Source organism: Suncus etruscus, chromosome 7 (assembly GCF_024139225.1).
Source record: "Suncus etruscus isolate mSunEtr1 chromosome 7, mSunEtr1.pri.cur, whole genome shotgun sequence".
Taxonomy (NCBI): domain Eukaryota; kingdom Metazoa; phylum Chordata; class Mammalia; order Eulipotyphla; family Soricidae; genus Suncus; species Suncus etruscus.
In genome coordinates this window covers 57,538,013-57,562,825 of record NC_064854.1, presented here as the reverse complement: position 1 = coordinate 57,562,825, position 24,813 = coordinate 57,538,013, and the positions used below count along the sequence as shown (strand labels likewise).

The window sequence follows — 24,813 nt, the reverse complement described above, 5'->3', positions numbered from 1 at the left end:
GTTGCTTCTGCTGTGGCAGACATTTTCTCCAACCAGCCATCTGCTTTCTCTTCAAAGACAAGCTTCCATTTATTTCTTTTTTATTTAAACACCTTGATTACATACATGATTGTGATTGGGTTTCAGTCATGTAAAGAACACCACCCATCACCAGTGCAACATTCCCATCACCAATGCCCCAAATCTCCCTTCTCCCCACCAGATCCCCGCCTGTACTCTAAACAGGCTTTCCATTTCCCTCATACATTCTCATTATTAGGACAGTTCAAAATGTAGTTATTTCTCTAACTAAACTCATCACTCTTTATGGTGAGCTTTCTGAGGTGAGCTGGAACTTCCAGCTCTTTTCTCTTTTGTGTCTGAAAATTATTATTGCAAGAATGTCTTTCATTTTTCTTAAAACCCATAGATGAGTGAGACCATTCTGCATTTTTCTCTCTCTCTGACTTATTTCACTCCGCATAATAGATTTAGTGTACATCCATGTATAGGAAAATTTCATGACTTCATCTCTCCTGACAGCTGCATAATATTCCATTGTGTATATGTACCACAGTTTCTTTAGCCATTCGTCTGTTGAAGGGCATCTTGGTTGTTTCCAGAGTCTTGCTATGGTAAATAGTGCTGCAATGAATTTAGGTGTAAGGAAGGGGTTTTTGTATTGTATTTTTGTGTTCTTAGGGTATATTCCTAGGAGTGGTATAGTTGGATTGTATGGGAGGTTGATTTCCAGTTTTTGGAGGAATCTCCATATCACTTTCCATAAAGGTTGAACTAGACAGCATTCCCACCAGCAGTGGATAAGAGTTCCTTTCTCTCCACATTCCCGCCAACACTTTATTCTTATTCTTTGTGATGTATGCTATTCTCTGTGGTGTGAGGTGGTATCTCATCATTGTTTTGATTTGCATCTCCCTGATGATTAGTGATGTGGAGCATTTTTTCATGTGTCTTTTGGCCATTTGTATTTCTTCTTTGTCAAAGTGTCTGTTCATTTCTTCTCTTGGGGAGTTTCTTATTTACTGTTTCAATTTCCTTGCTTGTGATTGGCCTGTTTAGGCTTTCCACTTTTTTCTCATTCAATATTGGGAGGTTATATTTTTTTTCAGAAATTTGTCCATTTCTTCTTGGTTTTCTAGTTTAACAGAGTACAGTTGTTCATTATAAGCACTCGTGATTTTAAGAGTAAAATTTTAAGAATAAAATTAATAGCCTAGTCCAGGGGTCCTCAAACTTTTTAAACAGGGGGGCCAGTTCACTGTACCTCAGACATTGGAGGGTCTGACTATAGTAAAAACAAAACTTATGAACGAATTCTTATGCACACTGCATATATCTTATTTTGCAATGATGAAACAAAATAGATACAAATACATATGTGGTCCACGGGCCATAGTTTGAGGACCACTGGCCCTAGTCAGTGATGGCTAACTTTTTTGAGCCTGAGTGCCAAAACTGCCACACAATGTCTGGTCCTCCCAATGGCCAGTCTGGCCGTTACCAAGTGAGCTGCAAAGCAGACACTGGCACACTCCCCTCCTGCAGCACCGTATATCTTAATTGTGGACTCCTTCCCTTGTGCCAGCAGCAAGACCTTTGAGTGCCACTGCTGGAACGCGTGCCATAGGTTCGCCATTGAGGGCCTAGACCATTCTGGAAGGATATTGCAGGAGTCATGCTGTTTTATGAGACATTGATAAGAGAAGGGGAGTACCCAGGAAAAAATAAACAGGCTAGACTATCCTGTGCTGTTTTCAGACTTGTCAGGACACTTTCTTTGAAGGCTTTGGAAAATATTGACTCAGAAACTGAGTACAAGGGTAATTATATAAATATTATTCAGAAATTTATGGAGCCATATGCAGAATTTGTGGGGAAATTCACAGAGGTGATTAAAAGACAGATTAGAGATATGGAAATTCAAAAATTTCTGACGAAAACCTTAACCTTTGATAATGAATATTGTCAGACTATCTTATATCCAATTAGGGAGAGAGAAGATGTCATGGGATTTCTACATGCTTGTCAAAATGCTGTAACTTACAATTATCCCCCCAATCTCCCACTGCTTCACCTTTAATAACATATGCTATTTAGATGCAAACTCCAGGAATCAGATCAGTGACTTTCGCCCAAGAAATTCACCTAGTGTTTGCTCAGAGTGTGGGAGAGGATTTCATGGGCAAGAGACTGTCGTTCAGTTCCTTACTATTTGGGGAGGGATTTAAAACCTTTCTCATGAGGTCAGGTCAGATGTTTTAAGGGTCATTTATGAAAACAATGAAGGTCTCAACCTCTTTTTGTACCAGTTCGAGGACCTGCCCCCTCTAGACCAAGACTTAATCAACCTGTCTCAGAAAACTGGGTCAGGGTCCATTATCTGGCCCCACAAAATCAGATTTTCATCAATAATTCTGCTTCCCAGTCCAGACTAAGAGAACACCACAGTTTAAGCTCCTTAAAGCCAGCCACTTCAGGAGGCTTTGGTTTAGGTATCCCCTGTCCAGAGCACTTAAGCATTCTCCTGTTACAATGCCCTTATAAGATTAGGTCTGGCGGGGATGGAGAGATAGCATGGAGGTAAGGTGTTTGCCTTTCTTTCTTTCTTTTTTTTTTTTTTTTTTTTTTTTTGGTTTTTGGGCCACACCCGGCATTGCTCAGGGGTTACTCCTGGCTGTCTGCTCAGAAATAGCTCCTGGCAGGCACAGGGGACCATATGGGACACTGGGATTCGAACCAACCACCTTAGGTTCTGGATTGGCTGCTTACAAGGCAAACGCTGCTGTGCTATCTCTCCGGGCCCAGGTGTTTGCCTTTCATGCAGAAGGTCATTGGTTCGAAACCCGGCGTCCCATATGGTCCCCTGAGCCTGCCAGGAGCAATTTCTGAGCATGGAGCCAGGAGTAGCCCTTGAGCACTGCCGGGTATGACTCAGAAACAAACAAACAAACAAACAAACAAAGATTAGGTCTGGCATAACAGGGCCATTACCTCCAGAGACTTTAGGTATGATTTTAGGAAGAAGCAGTTTATCACGCGAAGGAATAATGATTCACCTGAGGATTATAGATTCTGACTGCATAGGGGAAATAATGATTGTCTCAATACCCAGAATCTGGACAATTAAGAAAGGCAAAAACATAGCTCAAATGTTATCACTTCCTTATGTTATGCCTGGACAATCAGGGAAGGAGGGTTTGGAAGTGCTAACCCTGAATCTTCTGCTAATGCATTTATAGCTTGTATTGCTATGCTTAAAGAGGAAAATCCAATGTTAACTCTTGAAATTTAGGGTAGGAATTTTGAAGGAATGTTTAATTATTGTGCTGAAGTATCTGTGATTTCTTTAAGAGATTGGCTTTGAAATTGGGCCCTACAAGATATTCAGAACAGTTTAAAAGGGATAGGAGGAGTCTTGTCTCCAAATTTTGTTTGCTAGAGCTCCAGGTATTTGAAGTGCATTGGACCGGAAAATCAACAGGCAGTATTTATACTATGTGTAGCTCTTGTTTCTTTGAACCTCTGAGGATGTGATTTGAATAAGCAGTGAGGGGCAGAATATCACATTCTTTTAAAAAACACCTCCCAGTATGTTAATTTAAATTGGGGCCACTGGGTTAAAGTGCCCAGAAACCCATTCCCTTTGAATGGAAATCTGATGTTGCAATCTAGATTCTCCAGTTGGCCCATCTATAGTACAAAATTAGAGGTGCTTAGAAACTTAGTCAATGAACAGTTGAGACCGGGACACATTGAAACCTCTTTTTCTAATTGGAATTCCCCTGTATTTGTTATAAAGAAGCCATCAGGTAGCTGGAGACTTTTAAGTGATTTAAGGTCTGTAAATTCTCAGATGGTTTTGATGAGCAAGATGCAGAATAGCTTACCTTCACCAGTAGTCATTTCAAAAGGCTGGCCTTTGATAGTAATTGACTTAAAAGATTGTTTTTGTAACATTTTCATCCACCCAAAAGACAGATAGCACTTTGCCTTTTCTGTTCCATCTCTCAATAATAGGCCCACACACAGCAATTTCAATGGATGGTTTTGTCTCAGGGCATGGCAAACTCACCCACCATGTGTCAATATTTTGTTAATGTGGTTTTATTTCCAACTCCTAAAATGTTTTCTCAGACATATTTGATTCATTACATAGACAGCATTTTTTGTTGTTGTTGTTTTTGGGCCACACCCACGGTGCTCAGGGGTTACTCCTGACTGTCTGCTCAGAAATAGCTCCTGGCAGGCACGGGGGACCATATGGGGCACCGGGATTCGAACCAACCACCTTTGGTCCTGGATTGGCTGCTTGCAAAGCAAACGCCGCTGTGCTATCTCTCCGGGCCCTGGATGGCATTTTAATGGCCAGCCCCACTCATAGAGAATTACAATGTGTTTATGAATTTGTTGTCAGCTGCTTACTGGATGCTGGTTTAATAGCCACATAAAAATCCAGACATTATGTCCATTTCAATATTTGGCTTCATACTGGAGCATACTTCAGTGCGTTTCCCAAGGATTTATGTTTATCAGAAAAATCTCAGGATTCTTTTTTTTTTTTTTTTTTTTTTTTTTTTTGGTTTTTGGGTCACACCCGGCAATGCTCAGTGGTTACTCCTGGCTGTCTGCTCAGAAATAGCTCCTGGCAGGCACGGGGGACCATATGGGACACCAGGATTCGAACCAACCACCTTTGGTCCTGAATCGGCTGCTTGCGAGGCAAACGCCACTGTGCTATTTTCTCCGGGCCCGAATCTCAGGATTCTTAATGACTTTCAAAAACTCTTAGGTGATATAAATTGGATCTACCCCTCCCTTGGGATTCCAAACCCAGAACTCAGCAACTTATTTGGTACTTAGAAGGAAATCCGGATTTATATAGCCCCAGGTATTTAACACAAAAGGCCCAACAGGAATTAGATTTTTTGGTGGACTGGCTCCAAAAGACCTATATTTCCAGGTTCATACCTGGAGAGGTGTGTGTTTTAAATTTTGTAACCCCTCACTCCTCTATGGGTGCTATTGCTCAGTTGTCTGGGTCTCTAGAATGGCTTTTTTTTAACACAAAAAGCAATCTCACACATTTATGCCCTATTTGGTTTTTTTTTGTTTTTTTTGTTTTGTTTTTTTTTGTTTTTTTTGTTTGTTTTTTTTTTTTTTGGTTTTTGGGCCACACCCTGTGACGCTCAGGGGTTACTCCTGGCTATGCGCTCAGAAGTTGCTCCTGGCTTGGGGGACCATATGGGACACCGGGGGATCGAACCGCGGTCCGTCCAAGGCTACCGCAGGCAAGGCAGGCGCACCTTACCTTTAGCGCCACCGCCCGGCCCCATTATGCCCTATTTGGAATTGATCATTGCTCTTATAATCAAAGCAAGGTTTAGAGAAATTTCTTTGTTAGCTTTTGAGCCTATTTCCAAAAAAAGGAAATAGAATGTATACTACGGCTCAGCGATCCCCATCAATGAGTCCTGTCTAATTTTTCAAGGAAGTTTCTTCCCATTATCCTGCTGGAAAGGCCTGAGACTTCTTTAAAAAGACACGTTTTGTGATTTTCTTTATTATCCACTCCTCCCCTATACCTGATGCCCCTGTGTTTTACTTTGATGGGTCATCATCAGGAAGAGGCAGTATCATTGGCTATTCTCTGATCACAACAGTACATACTAATTACAAGTCTGCTCAACAAGTGGAACTTGCTACTTTAAATTACTTAATTACATATTTCAGAGCCATGGAACTTAGTAAGAGATTCAACTTACGTAATAGTCTTGTTCCTAAGCATAGTAACTGCTTCTTTAAATTCTCATAACCAGGTTGTTCAAGATTTGCTGCAGTTACAAGCCCTTCTGCAAAAAACCTTCTGAGCCAATATTTATCACTCACATAAGAGCCCACTCTGGCTCTAGAGAATGAAACCGTTGATGGTCTGGCCATTACAACCCCAATGTTTAAGTCACCTGAAGATGAACATGCAGCACTACATACAAATGCCCATTGTTTGCATGTCAACTATCATATTCCATGGAGGCAGGCCAGACAAATAGTTGATACATGTACCATTTACGCACCCTTGAATAAAAAACACATGTAACTGGGACCAACCTTTGAGGGTTACAGACTAACCTATCAGTTTCCCCCTCTTTATGTGGGTGGTGGATATATATTCCCATTTTATTTGGAGAGTTCCAATGACTTCAGAATGAGCTGAAGCAGTTTGCACCCTCATGCTACAGTGCTTTTCTGTTAAGGGTGCCCCCAATATGTAAAGACAGACAATAACCCAGTCTATATCAGTAAATCTTTTCAATTATTTTGTAAGGAATACAAATCAAGCATATCACTGGCATTCCCTATAATCTTCTGGGATAAGTCATAGTTGAAAGAGCTCACAGAACTCTCAAAACAACTACTAAAGTATAGAAAGAGGCATGCCTCCCACAGATATTTTATCCATAACATTATTTTTACAAAACTTCTTAAATTTACCCCAAAGGAGAGACCTATCCAGCTGCAGAGAAACACTTTAAAGAAGATATTCAGGTACAAAAAGACAATTAATTCACCTATTTGGGTAAAAATAGAGGAAAAGTGTATGCTTCTGCTACAACTGGCACCATGCCAAGAAACCTTGGGTCCCACTGTGCCATATCCGAAGCAGGATTCTCACAAATAAAAAAACTCAGACACAAATGTATGATAAGACTGTAAACCTCCCCTCAGAACAAACACAGATTACTAAAAAAAAAAAAATTGAGAACAAGAAACAACCTGTGATCTCAACAGGTAACCGGGACAGCAAGCTGACAACCACACAATGAGGCAGAGACTACTGGGAGTGGAAATGACCAGTTCCAGAACCTTGATTGTATAAAAAGGTGGCTAGGTGTATAGGTGGCTATATCTACTTTAGAGATTATTTTCCTAAACATCCGAGGCTATCTAAGTAGGAAAAAAATATTGCCAACTAATTCCAATGACTTGTTCAATTGGGTTTTGAGTTGTATATTTGCTAAGAGAAAGAAGATGTGAGATCCAATCTTCCTGATATAAATTGAAATGTCTTCATGTGAATATACTAGCATTCACTCAGTTTGGGAAGAGGATTGTTGATGGGAGAGACTAAGACTCTCTTTGCAGAAAAATCTTAGATGGGGCGAGAGATAGCAGGGAGATCAGGATGTGGAAGCAGCTTGGGGGAAGACTTTGGAGGCAGCACTGGCTGCGTTTGATAGGAGGACTAGAGGGTCCCTCTCTCTGCAGACAAGCCTGAGAAGGCGTGAGGGACAGCAGGGAAGTCTGGACCATCAGTGGGACATGGAAGCAACTTGGGCCTGCACTTTTAAAGAACACTTCTTTTTTCCCTTGCCAAGGTACTAAATTTCTTTAGTATTAATTTTGGGTCTTAGAGGGGAGAAGGAAGAGGAGAGGTACCACACTTGGTTGTGCTCAGAGAATGCTCTCAGTGGTGCTTGCGGACATGGCAGTACAGGGAATCCCAACATGTAATGCATGTGCTCAGCCCTTTGATGATTTCCCTAGTTTTGTGATGATCTCCTTAGTTTTGTGTTTTTTCGAAGTTAATATTAAGAAGTGACATGCATTCAATTGTCATTAGTTTAATATATACACCATAATTTTATATTGCAATTGAAAGTTTTTGTTGTTATTGTTGTTGTTTTTGTTTTTTTTTTTGGGGGGGGGGTCACAACCGGCAGCGCTCAGGGGTTACTCCTGATTCTGTGCTCAGAAATCGCTCCTGGCAGGCTCAGGGGACCATATGGAATGCTGGGATTCGAACCACCGACCTTCTGCATGAAAGGCAAATGCCTTACCTTCATGCTATCTCTCCGGCCCCGTAATTGAAACTTTTTATCCTTCCCAAAAGATGACAATTTTTGTTACATTTTGAAATATGTTAATATAAGTTTTGTATACACTAGCTCATATAAACCCAAGAACATGTAAGAATTTTGCAGAAGAGCCGGAGAGATAGCATGGAAGTAAGGCGTTTGCCTTTCATGCAGAAGGACAGTAGTTCAAATCCCGGCATCCCACATGGTCCCCTGTGCCTGCCAGGTGCAATTTCTGAACATGGAGCCAGGAGTAACTGCTGGCAGGAGCACTGCTGGGTGTGACCCAAAAACCAAAAACCAAAAAAAAAAAAATTTTTTTTTTTTTGCAGAAGAAAGTTGCAGGCAACAGACACTGAAAAGCTTCAGAGATGAGAAGAAAATTAGGCGAGGGCCCGGAGAGATAGCACAGCGGTATTTGCCTTGCAAGCAGCCGATCCATGACCAAAGGTGGTTGGTTCGAATCCCGGTGTCCCATATGGTCCCCTGCCATATGGTGCCTGCCAGGAGCTATTTCTGAGCAGACAGTCAGGAGTAACCCCTGAGCATCGCCGGGTGTGGCCCGAAAAAAAACCAAAAAAAAAAAAAAGAAAATTAGGCGAGAGATAACTAAGCTCATGTGGGAAGAGGATAAAATAAAGAATGGTTTAGAAACTAAATTCTAGCTGTAATATATCACAGTAACTATAGTTAACAATGTATTAAAAGCTTCTCAGCTATAGATTTTATGTGTTCATTACACACACATACATACATACATACATAGATACATACATACATATATACATATACACACATATTAGCATATTAGGAGGAATGGCAAGGTCCTCCAAGAGTAATTCACATAATTTAAAAATTAGGAAATACCTTTTTTTTTTTTGTTTTAAATTTTGGGCCACACCAGTGATACTTAGGGGTTATTCCTGGCTATGCACTCAGAAATCACTCCTGCCTTGGGGGACCATATGGGACACCGGGGGATCAAACAGCATGGTCCGTCCTAGGTCAGATGCCTGCAAGGCAAACCCCTTATCGCTGCGCCACCACTCCAACCTGAATACCTATTGTTCTTAAACACTGTAAGCTCTTCGGGGGGTGCATTCCTAAAGGTCCAGAGACCTCTCTGACGATTCTTGACCAACTGGGTTATTGATTCAGTGCAAGAGCTGAGGGTATGGTGCTGCTCAGGCCCTACAGTGCCAGGGAAATCTGGAACGCTCTGGCATTGGTTTGGGAGCTTAAAGAGTACACTAGGGGAATTTGGGGAACTGTGATTGTGATGCCCAGAATTGATTCTGAGCTCATACCACTACTATCTTCAGGCCCCCATTGTCACCTTATAAGAAGTTTTAGAACAGTGTGGAGGGTTGAATTCATTTTTGGGTTAAAGAGGGTATCTCTAAAGATAGAGTAGTTAGCTTTATAATTGACAGGTGATTTTGGTCCAGTTCTTTTAGGTCTGGTGCTAAAAATGTCTAATCCAAGCATTTCTAATTTATAATGCTTGAAAAAAATCATGGAGTTTAATCCAGGTTTTCTTTTCATAACCAAAAATAGCAGTGCAAATTATAGCATCTGTTTTATATACATTAGAATTCTCAAATTATGTAAATCTCTTATTTCAAGCACAAAGGAATTTATATCAGTCTATTTATAAATTTGGGAAAATTCCTTTCACCAGCACCTTAACTTTTATATTTCCTAAGTATTTTTAAAAAGAAGTAGCCATTAAGGGGGGCAGAGAGATAGCACAGTGGTAGGGCATTTGCCTTGCATGTAGCTGACTCAAGGATGGACCTGGGTTTGATACCTGCCATCCCATATAGTTTCCAAAGCCAGGAGTGCATAGCCAGGAGTAACTCCTGAGGGCCACCGAGTGTGGCCCAAAAACAAAAACAAAACAAAACAAAAAGTAGCCATTATGAAAAAAAAATGTGTCCTACTCAACAGCAGTCAAAACATCTCACTAATCACTTCTGCTTTGCTCTAGTTGAGGTAGTTGGACTTAAACTACCTATATCAATCAAAGTTATATTCACTATATTCTCATCTTTTTGTTTTGTTTGGTGTTGTACTTGGTGATGCTCAGGGTTTACTCCTGGCTTTGCTCTCAGAAATCGCTCCTGGCAGGCTCGGGGGACCATATGGGATGTTGGGATTTGAACCAGGGTCCATCCTGTGTTGGTCGCATGCAAGGCAAACACTTTTCTGCTGTACTATTGCTCCAGCCCTATTATCATCTTTTTATTATCTGTCTTTTTGTGCCACACCTGTTGGGGGCTCAGAGGTAACTCTTAGATATGTACTTAGGGATCACTCCTACTGGGTATCAGAGGCCCATAGTGGATGTCAGGGATTGAAACTTAGTCAGCCATGTGCAAGGTAAATGCCTTACCTGCTGTAGTGTTGCTCCTGCCCATATTCTCATCTTAATATCCATATTTTAGTGCCCATCTCTGGACTTTATTTATTGGTTACCCTAAAAATTTCTTCCATGGGGCCGGTCGGTGGCGCTAAAGGTAAGGTGCCTGCCTTGCCTGCGCTAGCCTTGGACGGACCGCGGTTCGATCCCCCGGTGTCCCATATGGTCCCCCGAGCCAGGAGCAACTTCTGAGCGCATAGCCAGGAGTAACCCCTGAGCGTCACAGGGTGTGGCCCAAAAACCAAAAAAAAAAAAAAAAAAGTTTCTTCCAAGTAATTCAGATGCTTGCCTTTCTACTCAGCTTTATCTCCAAGGAATGACAAACATCAGAGCTCCTTGAAATTCCCATATAATATATTCTGTGGTTTGGGTGTTATATTTTATTTGACCCTCCCTATGCTTACATCTGTGTGTTTCTGCCAAAAGCAAAAATTTTCAAAAATTATTCTCTTGAGTTGCTGTTATCTATATATTGTCCCCCCCCTTTAATTCTGATAATGGCCCATTGATAATGGCCCATTGTAATCATCATGTCTCAGTAGTAGAGATTTAAAGTCCGCTGGTTCACAGAAAACTTCTCAAATGATAATGTATATACTGTATTTGCATTTTAATATTTTATTAAATATAAATCTACTTAGCTCTCAAAATAACCTTCATTAGAATCTGCTGTTGGCAGATTCACAAGTTGTACAGCTTTTAGATCCCTTTTGTTTTTGTTTGAAAAGAAAAAAGAAAAAAATATATTTCTAGGCTTAACAATATTTACCATGAATGATGTTTCCTATTTGCCATGCACTCTATGGCCTGTGATAAAATCTAAGCTTAAGACAATTTTGAAAATTAGAATCAGTATCACCATTTTGGCAGAGGGAGTAAGGTGAAGAAAGTTAAGTGAAGCTTAGGGGCTTTTTATCTTTTTGGAGGTGTTTTAGTTTGTTAGGTGACCTTGAAGCCCACACCCCTTTTCCTCTGCTCTGTTGTCACTACCATGTACTTTCTGAAAAGGGCATTTTGTGGTCAAGGGGCTCTTTCTTTATTGTGCTATGGAGATTGAGAGACAAAGGAAGAACAAGAAATGCAAATTGGATAGACTTTGATATAATCCATGTCAGATATCGCATCGCTTAGAGAACTCGGGCAATCAACAGAATCTCAAGGCAGGATTAAGATTGCTTCCATAATTCAATTTTTTGGAACAGGAAGTTAGCTGTATCTTTATCTGATCTTGTTTTCCAGTCTATCGGTTCCATTTTTCTGTACCTCACAGGCTTGGCAGTCTCACTAATCGTGGTGTCTGTCCATTGTTATCTAGATGTCTCCATTTTCCACAGTATGGTTCTATTCATAGCAGCCTCTGCAGCTCTTAACTAATTTTTTTAAAAAGTAAATTTAACACAGCTTACTTGGGCAGTTGAATGTGGCTAGTTAACATAAAATATAGGGCACTTCAGACTAAAGATTTAAAATAAAAAAAAGAAGATTAATGGATTGGAATCACAGGAATTGATTTTTGGTGTATTATGTTAGTAAGCTGGGTTGTGCTTTTAGAGTTAGCAAATAGAAATAAAGGATTCCCTCTTAAATTTGAATTTTAAAGAAACAAAGTAATTTTTTAATATGTCTACCCAAGTAGCAAAGCATCCTGTGTTATAAATACTGTGCGTAGACACCTGTATCTCTTAGGCCAAGAGAATTTCCTTCTAATTTCCCCAATAATTTATGCCTATGCAAACAACAACAAAACACCTTGCCACACCAGCCCCCTCTTTTTCTCCTTTCTATTTCTTCTTTTCTTCTTTTAAATATATATTTATAGCCTTTATCAGGGGCTCCCACTTGCTTTCTTTTTCAAATTAATTAATTGATTAACTACACCCCATGGCATTCAGGGATTATTCCTGGCTCTTCACTCAGAAATCACCCCTGGCAGGCTGGGAGACCATCTGGGATACTGGGAATCAAACTGGATTTCTCTCAGGTCAACCCCATGCAAGGCAAATGCCCTACTGCCATGCTATCTCTGGCCTCTCTTTTCTTTTCTTTTCTTTTCTTTTCTTTTCTTTTCTTTTCTTTTCTTTTCTTTTCTTTTCTTTTCTTTTCTTTTCTTTTCTTTTCTCCCTCCTCCCTCCCTCCCTCCCTCCCTCCCTCCCTCCCTCCCTCCCTCCCTCCCTCCCTCCCTCCTTCCTTCCTTCCTTCCTTCCTTCCTTCCTTCCTTCCTTCCTTCCTTCCTTCCTTCCTTCCTTCCTTCCTTCCTTCCTTCCTTCCTTCCTTCCTTCCTTCCTTCCTTCTTCCTTCCTTAACTATAGAATGTGAATTATCTTGTTCTGCCTCATATTTCTATGTCTTCCTACAAATTGAGAAAAATATAGTGGGTGGTGCCAGGGGCAAAGCGATCTCATGAGCATTGATTGAATGGAAATAAAAAACGATCAGACCTAAATACTCAATCCAAAATCAATAACTATAGAATCAAGAGACCCAAACTACAACAAGCTATATACAAAAGGGACCTGTTAAACTAGTAGTCCAGGGGGCTAAGGGTGGAGGTGTGTAACGCATGCTGGGAACAGTGGTTGAGGGAGGTCAACATGGATGGTTAGAATTGCCTATATTCACTGTTACTATGTACCTTAAATATAACTGTGAAAAACTTGTAATTCCCATGGGTTTCAATAAAAATGATTTTAAAAATACTGTGCATGCACCAGATCCCAGACGTGGAACCAACACAGGTCCCAGCAACAGCACCAGGAACCAAACTCCTCCTTGGGAAATTCCCAATACTTCTCTGGCACCAACTTGCACCAGTTTTGATATGACATCCTGACATGAGGAAACAGCAACAACTTGATCTAAGAGAGGGTTGTCCTATCTCATCACCTAATGATATGATGAAATCAGAAGACATGTCATCCTTTGCTCTATGCAAAAACCAATATCGCTAACTACAGAAGACTGACAAACATGGACTGGGCAGAACCTATTGTGGGATCAATGAGAAAGATCCTAGTTTAGGCCTCAGCCTGGGATTTGTACAAAAACCAAAATCTCTAATTCCAGAGGTCTGACTTTTACAACTGTTACTGAGCAGAATTTTTGGAACCATACTGAAAGACTTTATTCTAGGCTTTGTCCTAGGATCTGGGCAAAAACCAAGATCACTAATTACAGAAGACTGATTACAACAACAGTGATGGAATAGAACTTCTAGAACCGTAAAGAAAAATTCTCTCGTAGCCTTCATCCTATGACCTATGCAAATAACAAGATTTCTAACTACAGAGGCCTGATGTTATCATCCACAACCAAGCATAAAGTTTCTTGGCACCATAAAAACACCTTGGGGTGTGAAAATGAGCATGTATGAAGCCTATTGTTGTTCCCATGACAGCATGCTTCAAGGGTAGAGAAACCCTGTATCTCTTAGGTCAAGGGAATTCCTTTTCTTTTTTTTTTTTTTTTTTTTTTTTGGTTTTTGGGCCACACCCGGCGGTGCTCAGGGGTTACTCCTGGCTGTCTGCTCAGAAATAGCTCCTGGCAGGCACGGGGGGACCATATGGGACACCGGGATTTGAACCAACCACCTTTGGTCCTGGATCGGCTGCTTGCAAGGCAAATGCCGTTGTGCTATCTCTCCGGGCCCGGCAATTCCTTTTCTAATTTCCCCCCAATACTTACTGTGCCTTTGCCAAAAAAAAAAAAAAAAAAAAAAAAAAAAAGAAGGAGGAGGAGAAGGAGAAAAAGAAGAAGAAACACAAACTCTTTTAAGTAGTTGCTAGTTTGTGTTTTTGACTTTTTTTGTCTTTTTTTTTTGTAGTTGCTAGTTTTGGGGTTTTTTTTTTGTTTTTTCTTTTTGTATTTTTGTTGTTACTGCTTTATTGTTTTTGTTCTTGTTTGTTTTTTTTTTGTTACCTTTTTCTTCCTTTTTCTCTTTCTTTTAAATTGATATTTTTAACACCTTGACGGATTCCTCCTAGTTTTTTTTTCTTTTCTCTTTTCTTTTATCTCCAACAAAACCACATTGCTGGAATCACTTCAGCCTCATAATTTGAGGGGGGTGGGTGGGAAATGGATGGTTCCAGGACCAGACAGTCATATGATCATTTAGTGGAAATAAAATGATCAGACATGAACACCAAACATGAAGTCAACGATAGCAGAATCAATACCCAATCTACAACAAGCTGTACAAGTCACACTAACATTATGGGAGCGGGGGGTGTGGGGGGAGAGGGAGATATGAGATGCATGCTGGGAACGGGTGGAGGGAGGACAACACTGGTGGTGGGAATGCCCCTCATTCATTATCACTATGTGCCTTAAATATTACTATGAAAGATTTGTAATTCACTTTGGCCAAAATAAAAGTTAAAAAATATACTGTGCACGAATCCTGTGCATATATATTTATAAATCTAATGCAGTTTAATAAATTCAAACTATATTTCATCTGGAAATTCTAAAGCTGGGGTGATATAAAGACTCTCTTAAAGTTTGCAAAATAGGGCTGGAATAATAGTTCAATGGTAGTGTGCTTGCCTTGCACGCAACTGACTTGGGTTTGATCCCCAGAATCCCATATGGTCCTCCAAGCATTGCCAGGAGTGAGTGATGCTTTCGTGCAGAGCCAGGAGTAACTCTGAGCATAATGAGTTTGGTTAAAAAGCAAAATCTTCACCACCACCACCATCATCCTCAAACATCTAAAACCTTGCAGAATAATCTAGAGCATGGGGCCTGGAGTCTAAATTAGCAGTTTAAGAAATAATGCAAATGTAAAAATATACTCAACTTTGGAAATGGATAGGAGTTTCAGAGTTCATCATCATCACCCTCCTATATGAATTTCCAAGATTGTCATTTGTCCCAGTTGAACCTTTATTTTGGGACATTGAAGGTCAGCAGTGCTGAGAATGAGGCCATAGAAGCATATGGTAGGTCTGTATGGAGTCTAAAAGTAACACCAGATAATTGTTTTAGAGAGTCATCTCTAACTCTGACTTGGATTATAGGATCTCTGGGAAATAAAGGCTGTACTCCTTGTGTTGCATTGCTTCATAGTGTTTTAGTCCCAAAAGAATGCTTCCATCTTGTCCAGTATTACTCACTCCATGCCTGGCATTTAATTCAGGAGCAAGAATCCATCATGGATATTGACTGGTCCAAAAATGCACTTCTTTTCTCCTCTTTCTTGTGCCATAGTTCTTATTGTTGCTACTTTCCCTGAGACATAGCGTTTGTTTTTTTTTTTTTTTTTTTGGTTTTTGGTTTTTGGGCCACACCTGGCGGTGCTCAGGGGTTACTCCTGGCTGTCTGCTCAGAAATAGCTCCTGGCAGGCACGGAGGACCATATGGGATGCCGGGATTCGAACCAACCACCTTTGGTCCTGGATCGGCTGCTTGCAAGACAAACACCGTTGTGCTATCTCTCTGGGCCCTGAGACATAGCTTTTTAGTTGAAGCTAGAATTTGCATTTGACAACATTTTGTGTAGTGCCTAGGAAGCATCTTTCTCACAAGATGATTCAGTTAGCATTGATTTCTTTGCTTTATTATTATTTCACTGATACTCAAGACTTTCTTTCACAGTAGGATAAAGACTGCAATAATTTGACCTTTGTCTGTTACTGTTTTAGCTCATGATCTTAATAGCAGGTTTAAAACTAGAATGCACTGTCATATTTTCTCTTTTCATCTCAGCCTCTTTGAATTTTTGACAAACATCAAGGCAAATAAAGTAGACCCACCACTGCAAACCCATCTGCTTTCAGGGACATGTAAGCCAATCAGTTTGTGATGTTTTCCTGTAGATATAGTTCTAACATAGAACCAAAAGAAGAGCCCTATGGAATAAGAATAGAAAACTGACTAAGGTCAGTTCTTTTTAAGCTCTGAATGATATGCTAATTTTTATTTTTAGTAAACAGATTTTAGTGGCATCAACATATTAGCACATAGTGTTTGATAAAAATAAAATTATCCTTGAGTTAATAGGAATTAATAAGGAAAAATGTTATAGTGGCAAAACTCGCAAATTAAGTTACAATTAAGGTGTTGCTTTCTGTGGCCGGAGAGATAGCACAGCAATGTTTGCCTTGCAAACAGCCGACCCAGGACCTAAGGTGGTTGGTTTGAATCCCAGCATCCCATATGGACCCCCGAGCCTGCCAGGAGCTATTTCTGAGCAGATAGCCAGGAGTAAGCCCTGAGTACCGCCAGGTGTGGCCCAAAACAAACAAACAAACAAACAAACAAAAAAAGATGTTGTTTTATCAGGATAGTATTTTATTCTTCATCTGCTACTACAGCCACATATGAAATAGCTGTCTTCATGGAAATACCTTTTCTGTTGTTGGCAGACCAGAAACTGTTTTATGAACTATAATAGGCTAAGGACATTCAATTCCATCTTCTTAATTCTTGATGATACTTGAATGCTGTAAGCATTTCTTTTTCACAGGCAAACAACACTTTTCTTTGAAGAGAGAACTAAGAACATATCAGGGTATATTTGAAAAACAGCTCATGCAATACTTTTAATAAAAGGCTGTATATTGAATGGACTCAGCATAACCCAAAGTTAATCAATCTCTTAGGATTGGTTTCTAACTGATTTTCAGCAAGCTGAAATTTTGTCTATCTACCTCTATTGGAAATTTGGATTTTATTCACTGGTAATCAGTGACTTTTTATAAATTGTCTTTTGACTTAGTGACTTGGAAATTAAAATCCAGGACTTCATGATAGAAGTATCATAAAACCCTTTTTAAGAATTCCTTTCCAATCTTTTTGCTTCTCTTGTGTTTCTGTTTGAGTGAAGTTATATATGTGGCCAACCAAACCATGCAAGTGTAGTAGAAATGATCATAAGGACATATCTGACCAGTTATACACTTTATGGTAGTTGTCCAGAGGGCGGCAGACAATAGTGATATAGGTATTTGTCAACTCCATAGTTACAACTTCAACACTTTTCTGATTCTCTGAAGTTTAATTCTAAAGTGATGATGGAAAAAGTGCTGCTTTCAATAAGGTTGGCTTATCCTACCTTGTCTCCTTTCTTCAGTATAGATTTTTGTACTCCTTACATTTTTGTGTAGATGTATGCAAAACTGGAACCACTGTAACTTTATAACTCTCACAATGATTCAACTAAATTATTAAAATGATGTAAGATTCATTATTATACAAACTTACTTGATAGTAATTTTTTTTTACCAGTTTTCCTTAAAATAGTGTCATGCCAGGTATGAACTGAGTTGCTGCTGCTGCCTTTTCAGGTAGTAGGGTAGGGATACTTTGCACTCCCCCATTCCAAAAATATTTCAGACTTTTCATAGTCTGGTCCCACCAGATAAGGTCCAGCTATTCATATTTATGTGAGTTCAGTTATGAAGCCAAGACATTTCTTATCCTTTCTTGACTTAGCTAAAAGCCCAGCTTTTGTTTAAAAACTTTATGGAACAATACATTAAATAATACTTCAAAATTTTTTGTTTGTTTTTAGATCACACTCGGCAGTGCTCAGGGGTTACCCCTGGTGCCTCTGTGCTCAGAAATCACTCCTGGTAGGATTGGGGGACCATAAGGGATGCTGGGAATTGAATGGAGGTCTTTTCTGTGTTGGCTGTGTGCAAGGCAAATGGCTGTGCTATTTCTCTGGCCCAGTAATTTTAATTTTTAATACTTCTTTCAGTTATGTAAAAATATTTCTATTTGCATTACTAAAAGTGATTCCATCCTATTGACATTTAAACAGATAAAATGAATAACACTTTCAGAAATAAAAATAATCTAAGTGGAGGGGTCAGAATGATAGTACAGAAGAGAGGACCTGGCATCCCATATGATTCTCTGAAACCTCCAGAAAATAATCCTCAGTGTAGAACCAGGAGTAACACCTGAGCACCATCAGATATGACCCAAATCTCTCATCCTCCCCACCAAAAATACCCAAGAGGATGACTTATCATTATTATTATTATTATTATTATTATTATTATTATTATTATTATTATTATTATTATTATTATTTTGGTTTTTGGATCACACCCGGCAGCACTCAGGGTTAACTCCTGGCTGTACACTCAGAAATCGCTCCTGGCAGGCTCAGGGACCATATGGGGTGCTGGGATTCGAACCACTGTCCGATCTATGAGTATGCTTGCATAAAATTTTTCTTAGTGGGGCTGGAGCAGTAGTGTAGTGAATCGACCCATGTTCGATGCCCGGAATCCATATGGTCCCCTGTAGGCACAGGGGTGGTTCCTGAGTGCAGAGCCTGAAGTAAAGCCTGAGCACCACTGGACGTGGCCCAAAAAACAAAAATAAAATGTTCCTAGCATATGGGCCTGGGCAGAAGCACAGTACCCAGGTTAAGGAAAAGTTCTACAAAAGATAAAAAGCAATGATACCTCCACTGTACCCATATTTGAACATTCCTCAATATATTAATAGCTGTTGCGGAAATAATATCTTTGAGGACCACTCTGTAAGTTATTCCCTCAAGTGAAAGAAACAGGTAATTAGTTTCTATTTGTGCATTAAAAATAATGGAGAAGTGTATAAACAACTACTGTCTCTTTTCCCCTTTCCATGAAGATTCATGCCTCCATAGCTATGTGACTGGAAGGAGTAAAAAGAAACTAGTGGTAGTGATTCTCTTGGGTAGATAGGACTCTGGATCTGGAAAAGGGAGAAGTTATACTTAGTGTGTTTGAAATCTTAAGATCATTTGATTCTGTGTTTGTGTTATCAGATTGAATTCAGACTCTTAGACATGCAAGACATGTGCTCTACTGCTGAGGCACATTTCTGATTTATTACTTGTTTTGTTTTTGTTTTTTAATAATAAAGAGAAATTAAATGAATGACCAGGTTTGTCTTTATCCTTTTTTAGGACTCAGTTCAGGAGAGTGTTATTACTAGAGATATTCACCGTACGTTTCCTGCACACGATTACTTTAAAGATACTGGAGGAGATGGCCAGGAGTCACTCTACAAGATATGCAAGGTAGGTCCCACTTCACTTTCCCATATATTTTGCAGGTCTTCATTTTTAGAGCCCATCTTAGTATTTTTTTGTTTGTTTGTTTTTAGGCCACACCCAGCGGTGCTCAGGGGTTACTCCTGGCTGTCTGCTCAGAATTAGCTCCTGGCAGGCACGGGGGACCATATGGGACACCGGGATTCGAACCAACAACCTTAGGTCCTGGATTTGCTGTTTGCAAGGCAAACGCTGCTGTGCTATCTCTCTGGGCCCCCATCTTAGTATTTTTATTTTTTATTTATTTTTATTTTTTTCGTGGGGCGGGGAGTGATATTTGGGCCACACGAGATGGCACTCGGGTAACTCCTGGATCTGCACTCAGAAATTACTGGCAGGCTCAGGGAGCATATGGAATGCTGGAGATCAGAACACAGGTCAGTCCTGGGTCTGCTATGTGCAAGTGAAACATACACCACTGTGCTATTTCTCTGCTCCCTATTTTAAATTTAAAGAACCATGATTTTTAAAAAAAAAAATAATTTATTTAAACACTTGTTACAGAAATGTTCATAGTTCAGTTTCAGTCATAGAATGCATACCACTGTTCACTAGTACAACTTTCCCACTACCAGTGTCCCCATTCCCCTCCCCCATCTCTGAGTCAGGCATTCTACTTCTCTCTCTCTTTTCCTTTCTCTCTCTCTCTCTCTTCCTCTCTCTCTCTCTTCCTCTCTCTTCCTCTCTCTTCCTCTCTCTCTCTCTCTCTCTCTCTCTCTCTCTAATGCTGTGCTGTCATGGTAGTTGTCACTGCAATTAGTACTCTAAACACTCACCGCTCTTTGTGGCAAGCTTCATATCATGGGCTGGTCCTCCTGGTCCTTATCTTTATTGTCTCTAAATATTATTACCATACTGCCTTTTATTTTTTTATATCCTACAGATGAGTGAGATCATTCTATGTCTATCCCTATCCCTCTTACTCATTTCATTCAGCATAATAATCTCCATGTTTATCCATGAATACACAAATTACATTACTTCAATTTTCCTAATAGCTGCATAGTATTCCATTGTGTAGACATACCACAGTTTCTTCAGCCACTCATCTGTTATTGGGGCATCTGGGTTGTTTCCAAATTCTGGCTATTGTAAATAGTGCTGTACTGAACATAGGAGTGGAGAGGACATTTTTGTATTGTGTTTTTGTGTTCCTTAGAGTATATCCCTAGGAGTGGTATTGCTAGATCATATGGACCTCAATTTCCAGTTTTTTAAGTAATATCAATATTATTTTCCATAAAGGCTGACTAGATGACATTCCCACAAGAAGTGAATGAGAGGGCCGGAGAGATAGCATGGAGGTAAGGCGTTTGCCTTTCATGCAAAAGGTCATCAGTTCGAATCCCGGCGTCCCATATGGTCCCCCGTGCTTGCCAGGAGCAATTTCTTTTTTTTTTTTTTTTTTTTTTTTTTTTTTGGTTTTTGGGCCACACCCGGTGATGCTCAGGGGTTACTCCTGGCTATGTGCTCAGAAGTCGCTCCTGGCTTGGGGGACCATATGGGACGCCGGGGGATCGAACCGCGGTCCGTCCGAGGCTAGCGCAGGCAAGGCAGGCACCTTACCTTTAGCGCCACCGCCCGAGGAGCAATTTCTGAGCATGGAGCCAGGAGTAACCCCTGAGCATTGCCGGGTGAGACCCAAAAACCAAAAAAAAAAAAAAAAAAAAAAAAAAAGAAGTGAATGAGAGTTCCTTTCTCCCCATATCCACGCCAGAGTGGTTGTTGTTCTTTGTAATGTGTACCAGTGTCTATAGTGATATATCATTGTTGTTTTGATTTACATCCCCTGATGATTAGTGATGTAGAGAATTTTTTTTTCCGTTCTTGGGCCACACCCAGTGGCGCTCAGGGGTCACTCCTGACTATCTGTTCAGTAACAGCTCCTGGCAGGCACGGGGGACCATATGGGACGCCGGGATTTGAACCAACCACCTTAGGTCCTGGGTCGGCTGCTTGCACGGCAAACACCGCTGTGCTATCTCTCCTGTCCCCTGAAGAATTTTTTAATGTGTCTCTTGGTCAATTTTATTTCTTCTTTGGGAAAATTTCTTCTCCATTTGCTGATTGATATGTTTTCTGTTGAGTTCTGTTAGTATTTTGTATATCTTCAATATTAACCCCTTATCAGATGGGTATTAGATGAGTACCATTCCATGGATAGCCTTTGTATTATAGTCACTGTTACCTTTGAGTGCAGAAGCTTCTCAATTTAATGTAGTCCCATTTGTTTATCTTTGCTTCTACTTGCTTGGACAGTGGTATTTCTTCCTTGAAGAAGCCTTTAGTCGGAGCCGGGCGGTGGCGCTAAAGGTAAGGTGCCTGCCTTGCCTGCGCTAACCTTGGACGGACCGAGGTTCGATCCCCCGGTGTCCCATATGGTCCCCCAAGCCAGGAGCAACTTCTGAGCACATAGCCAGGAGTAACCCCTGAGCATTACTGGGTGTGGCCCAAAAACCAAAAAAAAAAAAAAAAAGAAGCCTTTAGTCTCGTTATCATTGTTTTGCCTACTTTTTCTTCTATAGACCTTATAGTTTCAGATCTGATACCAAAGTCTTTTTTTTTTTTTTTTGGTTTTTGGTTTTTGGGCCACACCCATTTGACGCTCAGGGGTTACTCCTGGCTATGAGCTCAGAAATCGCCCCTGGCTTGGGGGGACCATATGGGACACCGGTCGCGGTCCATCCTATGCTAGCGCTTGCAAGGCAGACACCTTACCTCTAGCGCCACCTTCCCGGCCCCTGATATCAAAGTCTTTAATCCATTTTGATTTGACCTTTGTGTGTGATATTAAAGAGAGGGCTAAGTTCACTGTTTCTTTTCTTTTCTTTTTTTTGGGGGGGGCACACCCGGCATTGCTCAGGGGTTACTCCTGGCTGTCTGCTCAGAATTAGCTCCTGGCAGGCACGGGGGACCATGTGGGACACCGTTATTCGAACCAACCACCTTTGGTCCTGGATCGGCTGCTTGCAAGGCAAACGCCTCTGTGCTATGTTTCACAAGTGGCTTACTAGTTGTTCCAACATCACTTGTTGAAAAGACTTTCATTGGAGTCTTTCCCGCCCAGAGACTGTGGAACTAGCTGACTCTGCTGTGTCTCTGAAGCATGGCAGACATCTTGGGCCTTCTCTCTGCTTTGGCCTGGGAACTTTGATCCTCTCTAGCATCCTTCCCTGAGGGCTTGCCTTTTCCTGAGGTGAGTCTTCCCACTCAGAAACTGTGGAACTAGCTGACTCTGCTTTGTCTCTGAAGCAGGAGAGATATCTTGGGCCTTCTCTCTGCTTGCTTCAGCCTGGGAACTTTATTCTTCTCTGGCATCCTTCCCTGAGGGCTCACCTTCTCCTGAGGTGAGTTGTCACACCCACAAAGGATGGAGCTGGAGGAGCATGGCTGCTCCACTTCTCTTTGCAGCTGCACACTCCACCTAGCCAATGATTACCACCACAACACGTAGAAAAATCCACAATACAAGCATGACAATGAGGAAACAATGCAGGCCAACACCAGGCATAGAGAATGAAGATGGCAACTCTGATGTCCCCAAAATGCCAATCATCTAGTTAGTCTCTCAGATATGGAGTTTAGAGAAGAAATATGGACACTGTTCACAGAACTCAAAGAAATCATAGATCGAGTTGAACAGAACAGTAATAAGAATCAAGAGGATATGAAGATAGAAATCAGAAAACTCCAAACTGAAATAAGAGGTCTGAAAAACTCAGTAGATGAATTGAAAACCTCAATGGAAAGTCTCTCCAATAGGGTAACAGCAGCTGAGGATAGAATTAGTGAGCTGGAAGATGAGGTGCATAACAACTCTCTACAGCAGAAGAGATTGGAAAATAAAGCCTTAAAGCAAATGATCAGACAATGGAAAATTTACTCAAAGAATGTGAACAGATGAAAATAGAAGTCTTTGATAAGCTCAACAAAACAACTAAAGAATCATTGGAGTCCCAGAGACCCAGAAGAAAATCCCCAGGAAGAATCAACAGTCAAGGACATCATTACAGAGAAACTAACAGAGCTAAAGACTACATGCAACCAAATCTTACATGCCTGAAGAGTACCAGCTAAAAGAGATCCAATGAAAAGCATCCCAGACACATTCTAGTCACAATGGCAAAACCCACAGATAGGGATAGAATACTAAAAGCAGCAAGATCAAAAAGATAAATTACATTGAAGGGAGCATCCTTGAGATTTACAGCAGACCTGCTACAAGAAACCCTCAAGGCCAGAAGGCAGTGGTGGGACATAATGACAAAACTTAATGAAATAAATGCTTCACCTAGAATAGTGCACCCAACCAGACTCACTTTCAGGTTTGAAGGAAGTATACATAGCTTTACAGAAAAACAACAACTCAGAAACTTTGTAGACTCAAACCAGTCTTAAAAGAAAAACTGAAAGGTGTACTTTAAGACAAGACTGACCAACAGACACACCAAACTTCTACACAGAGATGGCATCAAATCTCATGACAATTATCTCTCTCAATGTCAATGGACTAAATGCACCAGTTAAGAGACACAGAATAGCTAAATGGATCAAAAAAGTGAAAACAACCTTCTGCTGTCTATAAGAAACACACCTGAATACTCAGAACAAACATAGATTCAAAATCAAAGGCTGGAGGAAAATCATCCAAGGAAACATATCCTTAAAAAAGCTGACGTGGCCATACTAATATCAGATGACACAGACATTAGACTTAGAAAAGTTGTAAGGGACAAAGATGGATTTTTTTAATATAATCAAGAGGTATGTACAACAGGAAGAAATCACACTCCTAAACATATATGCACCCAATGAGGAATCAGCAAAGAATTTAATACAATTGTTGACAAATCTTAAAAAAGATATCCATAACAACACAATAATTGTGGGAGATCTCAACATTGCCCTGCTACCCCTTGATAGGTCAACCAGACTGAAAACCAACAAAAATATACTAGCTCTGAAAAGAGAAATGTAAGAAAGTGAACTAGTAGATATATATAGGGCACTCCATCTTCAGAAGTCTAGATACATATTCTTCTCCAATGCACTACACATGCTATCCCATAAAACACATCTCCATAAAATCAAGAGGATAGACTACCTTCGCTGATCACAAAACACTGAAATTAGACGTAAATTACAAAGGAACACAGAAGAAAAACTTTAACACGTGGAAATTAAACAGCTTACTACTGAACTGGGTCAGAGATGAAACCATAGGGCGTGTATATATATATATAACAGCACATAGATAAAACAACACTATATGACATTGATACTAAAGGCATTTTCAAGGAGGAAACAGCACTCTCCAAACAAGTGGAAACAGAGATAAACAGATGGGACTATATTAAGCTGAGAAGCTTCTGCATTTCAAAGGAAATGGTGCCTAAGATACAAAAGCCACCTACTGAATGGAGAAAATATTCATCCAATACCCATCAGACAAGGGGCTAATATCTAAGATATACAAGGTACTGACAGAA

The 24,813-nt window shown here is 40.4% G+C and overlaps 1 protein-coding gene across 1 annotated transcript in view; it reads left to right on the top strand.

Annotated features, from left to right (window-relative positions):
• Positions 1-24,813, top strand: part of RABGAP1L (RAB GTPase activating protein 1 like) — a 369,153-nt gene that overhangs the window by 184,753 nt on the left and 159,587 nt on the right. The window contains exon 13 of the mRNA XM_049776425.1: positions 19,178-19,291. Within this exon, the coding sequence (XP_049632382.1) occupies positions 19,178-19,291 (114 nt within the window). The remainder of the gene's footprint in view (positions 1-19,177; positions 19,292-24,813) is intronic.